The following is a 15,750-nucleotide window of genomic DNA, read 5'->3' as shown; positions in this document are numbered from 1 at the left end:
TTTAATAACTCTACCTACACGTACATATTACCTCAACTTACCGGTGCCCCCGCACATTGACTCTGTACCGGTATCCCTCTGTATATAGTCTCGCTATTGTTATTTTACTGTAGCTCTTTAATTACTTGTTACTTTATTTCTTATTCTTATCTGTTTTTTTAAACTGCATTGTTGGTTAGGGGCTCGTAAGTAAGCATTTCACTGTAAGACCTACACCAGTTTTATTCGCCGCATGTGACTAATACAATTTGATTTGATTTTGATGTTGAGGCGATGTCCTGGGCATGGGCAACTGCGTGTCTTCTAGGCCCTGGGGTCATCCTTATGACATTTTGTGCTGCCATTCTGCCGTGGTTGTCATATGGTGACAAGGATCACTGCACCTGTACACAGCCCATCAGTAAATAGCCCACCCAACTACCTCATTCCCCAAATTATTTATTTTTGCTCTTTTTGCGCCCCAGTATCTCTATTTGCACCTCATCATCTGCACATCTATCACTCCAGTGGTAATGCAAATTGTAATTATTTCACCACTATGGCCTATTTATTTCCTTAGCTCCTTAATTTTACTACATTTGCACACACTGTATATATATATATATATATATATATATATATATATATATATATATATATATTTTTTTTTTTGCTATTGTGTTATTGACTTGTTTGTTTATCCCATGTGTAACTCTGTGTTGTTGTTTTTGTCGCACTGCTTTGCTTTATCTTGGCCAGGTTGCAGTTGTAAATGAGAACTTGTTCTCAACTGGCCTACCTGGTTAAATAAAGATGAAATAAAATGAAATAAATGTTGCTGTTATTTGACAAAAAAGTTATATTCTTCCCTATCTTCTTCTTCAGATACCCCCTCCTCTTCCAAATCATTGTTCTCTTGTTCCTCTTGGATATCTGAAAAAATCTGATCTACGACCTGTTGGGCACTGAAATGTGCACTCATGGCTTCAGCAAAGAGAGAACTGGGGGGACTGTAGTCTGCAGCACCTTTATAGCCTCTGACTGCATTCCCCATTAGTAAACAATGCTTTCAAGAAATGTTTATTTTGTCAGAAATGTTGTTTATTTTGTCTGAAATAGTTTTTATTTTGTCTGTGAACTTGAGTTACGTGTGTAGTTGTGGAGGGGAGATGCTGCACATGCACAATAAAGTTTTAGTTTTGTCTGAGTTCAATCAGTAGCACACAATCTCAATGTATCATTGTGTGTGTGTGTGTGTGTGTGTGTGTGTGTGTGTCTGTGTGTGTGTGTGTGTCTTTGTGGTTTTTGTGGTGTGTAAATGATTTTATAACTGCTGGGTCAAAAATTACCCTAAGACAATCTTTTTGCCCTGGTGATGTACAGCTTTCATGGAAATATGAACAAAGGCGATGTTTCACTTTTTCTAATGTTGGGGTCACTCTAGGAAAAGTAATCAAATTTCAAATTGAAAACATATAATTTGGGGGTTTTCTCTGCTGTTAAACATTGTGGTGGGTCATTTTTTACCCTTAAGACAACACAAGGGTTAACTGATTGAACTAGTTTTTTGTACTTATATTTGTGGTGTGGTTTTCATATTTGACATTTTGGGCTTCCAACCTCACCTGCACACCGTTTTTACCAGTTCTTTACGGTTTTCTTTCACTTATTTTCTTTCGTGCGAATAAATCAAACCTAAAACCTTGTTTGAATGATGGCCTACATCAACTCTGCTTGACTTCTTTACAATAAGATATACTTTGTTCATTAGTTACAGTAAACAATAGAAATGTCTCCTGCTTGACTGGTTCCGGACAAGAAGAAAAATAGAGTAAAAACACTACTTAATCTTCAGAAATAAATATGAGTTAATCTGCCAAAATGAAGACCAAATGCTATGAAGACATATAATTATTATGATGTAGAATAACAATTTACATGCAGTTGTTGTCAGCAGCAGCCACAAGAGATATACTCTGCCTCTGATTGTTCTGGGTTACTGCCAGACTTAGCTAAACATAGATAGAGTTGTAAAGAAATGTAATGCGCTATTAAAGATTAACTGCGCTATTGAGTCACCAAGACTTATTATACATAATTTATTAGAAATAATTTACACCTGCCTCCTCTCAGTCAGCAACAGTCTTTAATGGCTTCATGAAACACAGGCTAGTCCCCTCAATTGACTACACACTGAAATACTGAAACAAATGAAACAATTAGATAATTGCCAATGTCAGGCTGGGTCTGTAACTCTACTTGGCATATCCCCTAGTAAATAATAATGTTTATTTTAAAGAATTAGCTGGCTAGCTTGTAAAGTGGAATTAAAATATTTTTGGTTCAGACAGTTAAGTTAGCTAGCTAGCTAGTTTACAAATGTGCTCACATTCTAATAACATTCAACTTAATTTATCTAGCCTATATTTCATCATATGACTTTGGCTTTATATTTTTGAATTAAATAATCAACTTTGCTTACCTTAATACATTGAAAATTATGCAACGGGTATGTCTATCCTGAATGCTTATTGGTTAAAACCGCATTCCAGACAGTGTCTATTCCACAAGTTACCACCAGCTAAATCTATGACGTTAAACTGCCTATTTTACTCTGTTCCATCTGACTGCGCAATCCCATGTCTTATCAACCCAGCCAGGCAATTTATAAACTTAATCTCCACTATAAAAAGCATCTAGACATTATCTCACATTTCTTTTAGACTAACATTTTGTTTTCAACAGTGGAGATTTGTATAAACCTTGCTGTCTGTCTCTCTGACATTTGCAAAATGTTTTCAATATTAAAATTCGATCTCCTGCTGTCCCACGAGACAGGCAGGTAGTGTTTCTCAGCCAGTCGAAATCATGAATCAGATGGCGTAATTTTTATGAATATAGAAATGTTAATTGAAAAAAAAGGTCAAACGAAATGAAGTGCAGCTAGTTTGGAGTCTTTCCAGCTGTTGTTGGCTAGCTCCTCTGAACGTCAGTGTTCTGACGAGAGAGCAGATTTTCTATGCCAGGCAAAATTGCGCGTCATTAGCTCATTGTCCAAAGAAATGTCACTAGAAAACAGCTTAAACAAATGCAAAGGGCACTACTGTTGTTTTTCTGGCTGCATTGTTTGACGTGACTGTAAGTTAGCCGTAGTTGGCTAGCTAGCAAGCAAGGAATAAGAACGTTAACAGCCAGTACGGCAATGGAACATTTAGAACGAACGACTGGGTCGCGTCCTTAGATACAGAACAAAAAGACGGAACGACTGGGTCGCGTCTCTGGCAACTGAACTGATAGAACGCTTGGGTAGCAACCCAAGATTTGTGTCGGGACGATATCTTGTGGAAGGATGAAATAGTATGAATAAATTCATCAAAATGTCAATCATTATTTGAATATGTTGGTAACCCATTGTATAAAAGTGATAATGCCCTCGACGCCGGTGTTTGGAGGATAGACATGGCCTTCCACCTACATCCTTATGGATGCACTGGATACCAGGAAGTCCGATCAATTCAAGTGAATCAATTGCAGTAGAGGTCACAGATGGTGCGTGTGTCACGGATGCAAGCGTTGTGTATGTGTGTGTGTGTGTGTATCATCAGTGGCAATACCATTTCTAACCCATCAATGTGCTCTCTCCCTCCCATCCCTCTCCTTCTAGATGGTATATAAGCCCTGGCTGTGCTCGCAGTACTTCCAGACCACCCAGATGCACTGCAGTAAGAGGATCCCGTGTGGCCAGTACTGTCTGGAGGTGCAGCAGAGGTGTCCCTTTATCCTGCCTGACAACGACGATCTCATCCATGGAGGAAGTCCCAGTTTCATATGCACAGGTACTACTTTATATATTGTACTCTATAGGTTATATGCTCAGGGACACACAGAATGATCTGAATATGGAAATTACTCCCTGTTGAACAGGACTGATATGTTACAAATAACTCATGGAACGAAAATGCACCAAACAATATTTCACCTTTATTTATACAGATAAGTCAGTTAAGAACAAATTGTTATTTACAACGACGACCTATCAGGGAGTGGACGCAGCACGTATAACATTGAAAGTGGTGTGTAGAGTGGGGCTCCCGAGTGAAGCAGCGGTCTAAGGCACTGCATCTCATTGCTAGAGCTGTCACTGCAGACACCCTGGTTCGAATCCAGGTTGTATCACAACTGGCTGTGATTGGGAGTCCAACAGGGCGGTGCACAATTGGCCCAGTGTAGGCAGGCATTTTAAATAAGAATTTGATCTTAACTGACTTGCCTAGTTAAATAAAGGTTAAATAAAAAAATTACAAGTAAATAACACACAAGTGGGCTAAACAATATCATACAATCAGCAGTCACTAAGACATTAATAGGCAGCATTTAAGAGGTAGGGGAAAACACATGCAGATATCAGTTAACATCTCAAGACAGTTTGTTTTAAAAAGTACCAATGGACACAAATAAAATCAAAGAGCTTAGTTTCAGTGTTTTTTGAATGATATTCCAGTCTCTAGCAGCGGACAATTGAAAAGCATTTTCACCAAAGATACTGAGAGTCTTGGGGATTGCCAGCTTCATGTAATTGCTGGATCACAGGTTGCTGTTGGTGGTGGGGAGTCTTAGTAGTAAGCTGAGGTAAACAGGGGTCTTGCCCAGGAGGGATTTGTATATGAATGTGAGCCAGTGGGTTTGATGTTGTACATGCAGGGATGGCCAGTTAATGGATGGATATAAGTCACATTGATGGTTTTGGAATGGGGCAACAGTAACGAAGTGAATGGCAGAGTAACTGTTGTAGTGTGGGATATGCTGTAGAGCACACATCATTGTGACAGGGACAGGGGTGTCAAACAAATCTCCATAGATACACTTTGGCTGTAGAATGGCCTTACTGAAGAGCTCAGTGACTTTCAATGTGGCACTGTCATAGGATGCCACCTTTCCAACATGTTTGTGACATTTCTGCCCTGCTAGAGCTGCCCTGGTCAACTGTAAGTGCTGTTATTGTGAAGTGGAAACATCTATAAGCAAAAACGGCTCAACGCGAAATGGCCACACAAGTGTTGAAGCGGGTAGCATGTAAAAATTGCCTGTCCTCGGTTGCAACACTCACTGTTGAGTTCCAAACTGCCTCTGGAAGCAACGTCAGCGCATTAACTGTTTGTCGGGAGCTTCATGAAATGGGTTTCCATGGCCGAGCAGCCACACACATGCCTAAGATCACCAATCGCAATGCCAAAGCTTTTCACCATTGGACTCTGGAGCAGTGGAAACACGTTCTCTGGAGTGATGAATCACATTTTATCATCTTGCAGTCCGACGGACAAATCTGGGTTTGGCGGATGCCAGGAGAACGCTACCTGCCCCAGTGCATAGTGCCAACTGTAAAGTTTGGTGGAGGAGGAATAATGGTCTGGGGCTGTTTGTCATGGTTCGGGATAGACCCCTTAGTTCCTTCGAAGAGAAATTTAACACAACACCATACAATGACATTCTAGATGACTCTGTGCTTCCAACTTTGTGGCAACAGTGTGGGGAAGGCCCTTTCCTATTTCAGCATGACAATGTCCCCGTTTACAAAGCGAGGCCCATAATGAAATGGTTTGTCGAGATCAGTGTGGAAGAACTAAATAATAACCACTGTGCACTGTCATTTGACCTACATTCATACAGTTTATTGACTGTCCAGCCCACTAATAATCACTAGACAGTCAGGGAGCATATCATTATTTTAACCGATGGATAGAGGACAATACATTATTTTTTTATTATGGGAAGCAAATAGAATAAATTGATAGTGCAGCTCTCCGGGCTTTGTTGAAGACCGAAAGCGGACCACGTTCCAAAATGAGTTTGACACCCTGGTCTAGAAGCGACTTCTCATTTAATGTATACAGTAGAGCGATGGCTTCCACCACAAAGCTATTGGATGCAGCACCAGTTGTCCATGAGCAGAGTGACAATATGTGAGTTTACTGTATGTCCCCACCTACTGGTCATATTGCAGAGCAGCAAGCCAAAGTCAACAAGACTACCAGATCGGAGTGTATGCTTGGTGCAGCCAAAATGGGGAATGAGGCTTTTTAGTTTTGAGTCAGTTAGAGGTCAGTTCTAGTAATCCACGTTGATTTATCTGTAAAAAATATGAATATTTTCCTGCCTTCTGAAGCTTAATACTTTTGTTTTATGCTGATTTGGTGCTGCTTTCCTTCATTCTGAAAACATCTGATCTGTGTGTGCGTGTTTGCATTCGCATACCTACATGCGTCTGTGTGTGTACACCCCTTTGTGTGTTTCCAAACACACACTCTGAAAGTGTGGCCTCAGATCGGAACTGTAACCGTTTTCTTGTCTTTAATCTCTTTAACATCAAACAGTCTGGAGTGGGAGACAACTTAGCACTCCTCACAAGTTCAGCCACTCACATTAGCATGCACACCACTCACTGACACACACAGACAAACAGCCAACATGGAGGGAGCAACAGTCGTTGTTGTTAGAGTACAGAAGATAATCCGTTGTTCAAAACTTTATCTATAGCCTCTACCAGACTACTACGAGACACTTCTGGATTTTAGAGGATCGAATGCTTGTAACTAATGTTGGAAACAAGATTTTGGAGTGATTACAATTTTTCTTACACACATATTAAATTTGTTGGGATTTCAAGGGGTAAGGCTAAGAGATTTTTATCTTGTCTGGTAAATATTTCAGCTTTTATTTTCATTGTTTTGTATTCGTTTTTTTCCCCTCTAAAGCACATTGTGTTGCATTCCATGTCTGAAATGTGCTGTATAAATAAAGCTTGATTTGAGATGAGCAGAACTGTGTATGGTACTGTAGCCTATGTTTGCATATGGTCTAAAAAGTGTTGAATATTAGTTGAATATTTAAGCAATAAGGAGTGAGGGGGTGTGGTATATGGCCAATATACCACGGCTAAGGGCTGTTCTTATGAGCAAAGCGGAGTGCTATGACACATCCCTTAGCCATGGTATATTGACCATATATCACAAACCCTTGAGGTGCCTTATTGCTATTATAAACTGGTTACCAACTTAATTAGAGCAGTAAAAATAAATGTTTTGTCATACCCATGGTATACGTTCTGATATACCATGGCTTTCAGCCAATCAGCATTCAGGGCTCGAACTACCAAGTTTATAATGCATAGTAAACGTGTGTTCCTCCTCTGCAGGGCTGTTGGAGGACTACCCTGGGGGTGTGGATGCAGATGCAGAGTGCTGTGATGTCCGGTGGGACTTCCAGACGGAAGCAGACAACAACCGTTCTCGGGGGACCCTCAAAAGAACTCACCCATCCTGTCACCACCGTACCTCTCTCAGTTCCTCGGCCGCGTGCAAACTGTGCAACAGCCGGCTCAAACTCTGCCTGCTAGTCCTTGTCCTCCTGCACACTGTTGCCTCCCTCACCGCATCCCACAATGCAACGGGACTGGGCTTGGGTCTTCCCGCCTCCCTCGCCCCTCTGGAGGAGAGTTCCCCCACCAACGAGGAGTGATGGGATGGCTGAGGACTTACATTGTCATGGCAACAGCGTGGCTATGAGGATTTGAAACATCTCTGCCTCGGTCGGGAATGCTAAGTGCTGTGGACGGGACATCTGCAGCCGCCGTACTTTCTGGGTAATGGAGTCTTTGCGGAGGTTTGGGACTACTTGGAGACATACAAATCAATCAAAACAAATAGACTAACAAACAAAGAGATAAAAAACATGACTGTGGTGGGAACGTGGGACAATGCCACAGCCTTTGTTGACTGCGAAGGCCTCCTCACTGCTGAGTTTTTCTCTCTGCTCTTTTTTACACTGTGTTCCTGTTCTGGCTTTTTGTTGCACTGGCTGACTACGGTATAACATTCACTCTCCCTCTATTTGAATTTCCATCCTTTATGTTTTATGTTGTTCCTTTATGGGTCTCTTGCGCAGGAAAATGTCTCATCGATATAGGATAGATAACATGTATCAAAAAGCAAAGTTGTGAGTGTGTGCATGCTTGTGTGTGTGAGTGTGTGTGGATGTGTGTGTCTACTCTGAAGTCTCCCCTTATTTGGGTTCCCATTCCTAAAGCTTCTTTAGATTTAGGAAAGGACTCTAAAACGTTAGAGTAGTAATTTGTTCTCATGTTCTCTCTCACAGTATCCCTGGTAAAGTTAACACACATCCACATTTCATCAGATTACGCTACTGGCCAATCTCTCAATATAGAAGACAACCCCTTAACCCAGCCGTAGATATATAAATATTCCACTCTGAATCCTGTCCCTACCACACTGTCCATTCCCTATGACATCTTCTAAGTCCAGCACTCCACACACAGGAGGTGTGATGTTCTATTTTCTGTTTATTGTTTTGTCTAACGAAGATGTGTAAACTCTATTCTGTACTTGCATGTGGAGGCTCTCTTAAATTATGTGAAATTCACAGCCTTGTTGATTTGCTTTGCGTAGCCTTAGCCACGCTGTGTTACAGAACACTACTGCACCCCCAAAAGACCACCAGTATGGTAGCAGTGCCCTCTGTTTTTCACTGCATTGTTCAGAAAATGTTATTAAATCTCACATTAAGTAAAGGGCTTATTGCTATATACATATATACACACACTCACACATCACAAAGACGGGTGTATGGCTTGAGGTATCTCATTTGACACTGCATGCTTAGGGGTACAACTTCAAAGGTAAGCGTTTGCTTACGAGGCGGTTCATGCTTTGCTATAGAGAACGGGCAGGTGTAGGACCCAGTATGGAGTATGTTTGAGGAGAAACGTTGGGCGGCAGAGTGAGGTTGAGAAGCTCAGCGGTAGATGTTAGCGTTACTGTTTGCATAATGGTTAACGATAGCTGGAAGAAAAGGCAATCTTTAAGGGCTGTTTTTATTCTTTCTTTGTCCCGTTGTTTTCTAGATAATGAACTGAGCTGATGGATGTGAGTCAGGTTCTGATAGGTGAGTCAGATTGGTGAGTCAGATAGGTTAGTCATTGGGAAGTCTGTCTGATGTTTACCTGTTGTCTCACTCATATTCATGACGCATTCACAACCTCCGGGAGAGTTGGGGAATATGACCTGTAAACTCGGAGCAACGAGGTGTGTGCATTCACGTGCTTTAAAACTAGTTGACACATTCATTCACTAATTAACAGCAAACTAGCTACATTAACCATAAACCAAAAGTAAAGCTATCACGCTCATAAACAAATTATAGTGTTAAAAACATATATACATTTTTGTGGTTGCATTTAACTGCTAAAAATGCTGTCATCGAAGTCATTTCCTTAGGTGACGTCACAGTTCAGAATGTCAGAGGTGTCGGGGTCCAAATCAATACAACAGGTAGACCTTACAGTGAAAAGCTTACTTACAAGCCCTTAAACAACAATGCAGTTTTAATAAAAATAAGTGTTAAAAAATGATTTACTAAATAAGCTAAAGTAAAAAAGTTAAAGAAAAAAAGGAAAAAGAAAATTAACAAATAATTAATGAGCAACAATAAATTAACAGTAGCGAGGCTATATACAGGGGTTACTGGTACAGTCAATGTGCGGGGGCACAAGTTAGTTGAGGTAATTTAGGTAATATGTACATGTACTGTAGGTAGAGGTGAAGTTACTATGCATAGATAATAAACAGAGAGTAGCAGCAGCGTAAAAATGGGGGGGGGGGTCATTGCAAATAATCTGGGTAGGCATTTGGTTAGTTGTTCAGGAGTCTTATGGCTTGGGGGTAGAAACTGTTAAGACTTTTGGACCTAAACTTGGCGCTCCGGTACCACTTGCCATGCGGCAGCAGAGGGAACAGTCTATGACTAGGGTGGCTGGAGTCTTTGGCAATTTTAGGGCCTTCCTCTGACACCGCCTGTTGTCGAGGTTCTGGATGGAAGGAAGCTTGGCCCCAGTGATGTACTGGGCCGTACAGTCTACCCTCAGTAGTGCCTTGCGGTCGGAGGCCGAGCAGTTGCCATACCAGGCGGTGATGCAACCAGTCAGGATGCTCTCGATGATGCAGCTGTAGAACTTTTTGAGGATCTAAGGACCCATGCCAAATCTTTTCAGTCTCCTGAGGGGGAATAGGCGTTGTCGTGCACTCTTTATGGCTGTCTTTGTGTGTTTGTATCATGACAGTTCGTTGGTGATGTGGACACCAAGGAACTTGAAGCTCTCAATCTGCTCAACTACAGCCCTGTCGATGAGAACTGGGGTGTTTCAGGCCATCCTTTTCCTGTAGTCCACGATCATTGTCTTGATTACGTTGAGGGAGAGGTAATCCTGACACCACACTGCCAGGTCTCTGACCTCCTCCCTATAGATTGCCTCATCGTTGTTGGTAATCAGGCCTACCACTGTTGTGTCTTTGGCAAACTTAATGATGGTGTTGGAGTCATGCTTGGCCATGCAGTAATGAGTGAACAGGAGGGGACTGAGCACGCACACCTGAGGTGACCCTGTATTGAGGATCAGCAAGGCAGATGTGTTGTTACCTATGCTTACCACCTGGGGATGGCCCATCAGGAAGTCCAGGATCCAGTTGCAGAGGGAGGTGTTTAGTCCCAGGGTCCTTGGCTTAGTGATGAGCTTTGAGGGCACTATGGTGTTGAAGGCTGAGCTGCAGTCAATGAATAGCATTCAAAGGTAGGTGTTCCTTTTATCTAGGTTGGAAAGGGCAGTGTGGAGTGCAATAGAGATTCCGTCATCTGTGGATCTGTTGGGGTAGTATGCAAATTGGAGTGGGTCTAGGGTTTCTGGGATAATGGTGATGACATGAGCCATGACCAGCCTTTCAAAGCATGTCGTAGCTACAGACGTGAGTGCTACGGGTATGTAGTCATTTAGGCAGATTACCTTGGTGTTCTTGGGCACAGGGACTATGGTGGTCTGCTTGAAACATGTTGCTATTACAGACTCGGTCAGGGACAGGTTGAAAATGTCAGTGAAGCCACTTACCAGTTGGTTAGCACATGCTCGGAGTACACGTCCTGATAATCCATCTGGTCCATCTGCAGCCTTGGGAATGTTGACATGTTCAAAGGTCTTACTCACATCAGCTATGGAGTGTGATCATACACTCGTACCAGATTGTGCTCTCATGCATGCTTCAGTGTTGCTTGCCTTGAAGTGCGCATAAAAGTGATTTAGCTCGTCTGGTAGGCACGTGTCACTGGGCAGATCGCAGCTCTGCTTCCCTTTGTAGTCTGTAATAGTTTGCAAGTCCTGCCACATCTGACGAGTGTCGGAGCCGGTGTAGTAGGATTCAATCTTAGTCCTGTATTGACACTTTTCCTGTTTTATGGTTCGTCAGAGGGCCTAGCGGGATTTCTTATAAGCCTCCGGGGTTAGCTCAGTTGCCTGGCTTCTGGTTGGGGTATGTACGTACAGTCACAGTGGGGATGACATCATCAATACATTTATTGAGGAAGCCAGTGATTGATGTGGTGTACTCCTCAATGCCATCGGATGAATCCCAGAACATTTTTCAGTCTGTGCTTGCAAAATAGTCCTGTAGCTTAGCATCTGCGTCATCTGATCACTTCCGTATTGAGCGAGTCACTGGTACTTCCTGCTTTAGTTGCTTTAGTTGTTAGTTGCTTTAGTTGTTGCTTTTAATCAGTAGGATAGAGTTATGGTCAGATTTGCCAAATGGAGGGCAAAGGAGTGCTTTGTACACATCTCTGTGTGTGGAGTAAAGCTGGTCTAGAGATTTTTTTCCCCTGTGGTTGCACCCGTGACATGCTGGTAGAAATTAGGTTAAACGGATTTAAGTTTGCCTGCATTAAATTCCCCGGCCACTAGGAGCGCCGACTGGATGAGCATTTTCTTGTTTGCTTATGGCCTTATACAGCTCGTTGAGTGCGGTCTTAGTGCCAACATCGGTTTGTGGTGTTAAATAGACAGTTAAGAAAAATATAGATGAAAACTCTTGGTAATTAGTGTGGTCTACAGCTTATCATGAGATACTCTACCTCGAGACTTCCTTAATATTAGATTTCATGCACCAGCTGTTGTTGACAAAGACACAGAACACCACCGCTTGTCTTACCAGAGGCAGCTGTTCTATCTTGCCGATGGACGGAAAACCCAGCCAGATGCATGTTATCCATGTTGTCGTTCAGCCACCACTCGTGAAACATAATATATTACAGTTTTAATGTCCTTTTGGTAGGATAGTCTTGATCGGAGCTCATCCATTTTATTATCAAATGATTGCACGTTGGCTAATAGGATGGATGGTAGAAGCAGGTTACCCACTCGCCGTCGGATTCTTACAAGGCACCCCGACCTATGTCCCCTATATCTCAGTCTCCTCTTCATGCGAATGATGGGGATTTGAGTAAATCCTTTGAATCAGACTCGTTAAAGAAAATATCTAAGTCCAGTACAAGGTGAGTAATCGCTGTTCTGATAACCAGAAGCTCTTTTCGGTCATAAGAGCCGGTGGCGAAATAAGTTACAAATAACGTGAAAAAACACACATAAAAGCACAATTGGTTAGTAGCCCGTAAAACGGCAGCCATCTCCTCCGGCGCCGTTCTTGATTATTATTTTATTGTTTCCAGAGATGATAACAGAGTTGCCAAATTTTAAGTAACACTTGGAAGCTAATGTGGGCTTTTTTTTCTCCTATTTTAAATAACCCTGATAGGTTGTGAACTCAGGGTCAGTACATTTGACCTCATAATTTCCTCGCTGGTTCAAAAGACTGTTTTTCCTTAGGCCAACAGTAGATGGGAATCTTGACTAGCTTTATTTCCAGCATGCAGTATAAATTATGAATTAAAAGTAGAAGAATGTCAGAGGAAGATTGAACCACTGGAAGACAGCTGAGGGTCATAGCAGATGCATAGGGATACAGGAGGCTGAGGTCTACATGCGTTCGTATATTCGTGTGTGTGTGCCTGTATTAGAGGAGCTTTTGGTGGCTCACTAATTAGTCAGGTTCAGCCAAGAGCCAGTCTTCTCTGGAGACCACATTAGCATGTCTGTGACCTTGGGGCCTGCAGGTTTAGTAGAAACCTCCAGTCCTCAGATCCCCCAGGAAACACAATACTAAATAGCCCCATTAATCATTTCTTTATCTTCATGAGCACCAGATTACAGCATACATACACCTTCATCAGCATGACAGCTCCATCAGCCTCGCATCCCCTCATCCCTATAGACCTATATCAGCATTACACCTCTATCCTCCCCTCATCCCTATAGACCTACAGTACATCAGCATTACACCTCTATCATCACCTCATCCCTATAGACCTACATCAGCATTACACCTCTATCCTCCCCTCATCCCTGTAGACCTACAGTACATCAGCATAACACCTCTATCATCACCTCATCCCTATAGACCTACATCAGCATTACACCTCTATCCTCCCCTCATCCCTATAGGCCTACAGTACATCAGCATAACACCTCTATCATCACCTCATCACCTCATCCCTATAGACCTACATCAGCATTACACCTCTATCCTCCCCTCATCCATATAGACCTACATCAGCATTACACCTCTATCATCACCTCATCCCTGTAGACCTACAGTACATCAGCATTACACCTCTATCATCACCTCATCCCTATAGGCCTACATCAGCAATACACCTATATCCTCCCCTCATCCCTATAGACCTACATCAGCATTACACCTCTATCCTCCCCTCATCCCTATAGGCCTACATCAGCATTACACCTCTATCATCACCTCATCCCTGTAGACCTACATCAGCATTACACCTCTATCATCACCTCATCCCTATAGACCTACATCAGCATTACACCTCTATCCTCCCCTCATCCCTATAGGCCTACATCAGCATTACACCTCTATCCTCCCCTCATCCCTATAGGCCTACAGTACATCAGCATAACACCTCTATCCTCCCCTCATCCCTATAGGCCTACATCAGCATTACACCTCCATCTTCCCCTCATCCCTATAGACCTACATCAGCATTACACCTCTATCCTCCCCTCATCCCTATAGACCTACATCAGCATTACACCTCTATCCTCCCCTCATCCCTATAGACCTACATCAGCATCACACCTCTATCCTCCCCTCATCCCTATAGACCTACATCAGCATTACACCTCTATCATCACCTCATCCCTATAGGCCTACATCAGCAATACACCTATATCCTCCCCTCATCCCTATAGACCTACATCAGCATTACACCTCTATCATCACCTCATCCCTATAGACCTACAGTACATCAGCATTACACCTCTATCATCACCTCATCCCTATAGGCCTACATCAGCATTACACCTCTATCATCACCTCATCCCTATAGACCTACAGTACATCAGCATTACACCTCTATCATCACCTCATCCCTATAGGCCTACATCAGCAATACACCTATATCCTCCCCTCATCCCTATAGACCTACATCAGCATTACACCTCTATCCTCCCCTCATCCCTATAGACCTACATCAGCATTACACCTCTATCATCACCTCATCCCTATAGACCTACATCAGCATTACACCTCTATCCTCCCCTCATCCCTATAGTTCTACATCATCACCTCATCCCTATAGGCCTACAGTACATCAGCATAACACCTCTATCCTCCCCTCATCCCTATAGGCCTACATCAGCATTACACCTCTATCCTCCCCTCATCCCTATAGGCCTACAGTACATCAGCATAACACCTCTATCCTCACCTCATCCCTATAGACCTACATCAGCATTACACCTCTATCCTCCCCTCATCCCTGTAGACCTACAGTACATCAGCATAACACCTCTGTCATCACCTCATCCCTATAGACCTACATCAGCATTACACCTCTATCATCACCTCATCCCTGTAGACCTACATCAGCATTACACCTCTATCCTCCCCTCATCCCTATAAACCTACATCACCTCATCCCTATAGACCTACATCAGCATTACACCTCTATCCTCCCCTCATCCCTATAGACCTACATCAGCATTACACCTCCATATTCCCCTCATCCCTATAGGACTACATCAGCATTACACCTCTATCCTCCCCTCATCCCTATAGACCTACATCAGCATTACACCTCTATCATCACCTCATCCCTATAGACCTACATCAGCATTACACCTCCATATTCACCTCATCCCTGTAGGCCTACAGTACATCAGCATCACACCTCTATCATCACCTCATCCCTATATACCTACATCAGCATTACACCTCTATCCTCCCCTCATCCCTATAAACCTACATCATCACCTCATCCCTATAGACCTACATTAGCATTACACCTCCATCATCACCTCATCCCTATATACCTACATCAGCATTACACCTCTATCCTCACCTCATCCCTGTAGACCTACATCAGCATCACACCTCTATCCTCCCCTCATCCCTATAGACCTACATCAGCATTACACCTCTATCATCACCTCATCCCTATAGACCTACATCAGCATTACACCTACAATACTTCTGCACATCTGAAAATAATCTTCTAGTAAACAGCCTCATTCCGTCTGTCCATCTGAGAGAGGAGTGAGAAAGAGAGACAAAGATTCAGAGGGAGGGAGGATAGGCATATGTAAAAAGAAAAAAGAGAGAGGATGGTTGAGGATGGTTGACTAATCAAAATGAAGAAAGTGGACCCTAGCCCAAAACTGAAATCAGTAAGAGTGTGTGATGTCACAGCAGGGCTGTAAACAAACCTTTTGGGGGGGGCAAACTATAAAAGGGCATCCCCAAAAATATGTTTCTGCAACAGCGGTCACAGACTCGTTGAGCAATTATGACTTTGATT

The 15,750-nt window shown here is 42.7% G+C and overlaps 1 protein-coding gene across 1 annotated transcript in view; it reads left to right on the top strand.

The window, feature by feature from the left end:
• Positions 1 to 9,547, top strand: part of LOC106586656 (transmembrane protein FAM155A) — a 281,768-nt gene extending 272,221 nt beyond the window's left edge. Inside the window, exons 2-3 of the mRNA XM_014174170.2 lie at positions 3,644 to 3,815; positions 7,172 to 9,547. Of these exons, the coding sequence (XP_014029645.2) occupies positions 3,644 to 3,815; positions 7,172 to 7,494 (495 nt within the window). The 3' untranslated portion in view covers positions 7,495 to 9,547. The remainder of the gene's footprint in view (positions 1 to 3,643; positions 3,816 to 7,171) is intronic.
• The last annotated feature ends 6,203 nt before the right edge of the window (positions 9,548 to 15,750 follow it).

This window comes from Salmo salar, chromosome ssa25, assembly GCF_905237065.1.
Source record: "Salmo salar chromosome ssa25, Ssal_v3.1, whole genome shotgun sequence".
Taxonomy (NCBI): domain Eukaryota; kingdom Metazoa; phylum Chordata; class Actinopteri; order Salmoniformes; family Salmonidae; genus Salmo; species Salmo salar.
This window is presented reverse-complemented; position numbering and strand designations above follow the sequence as displayed.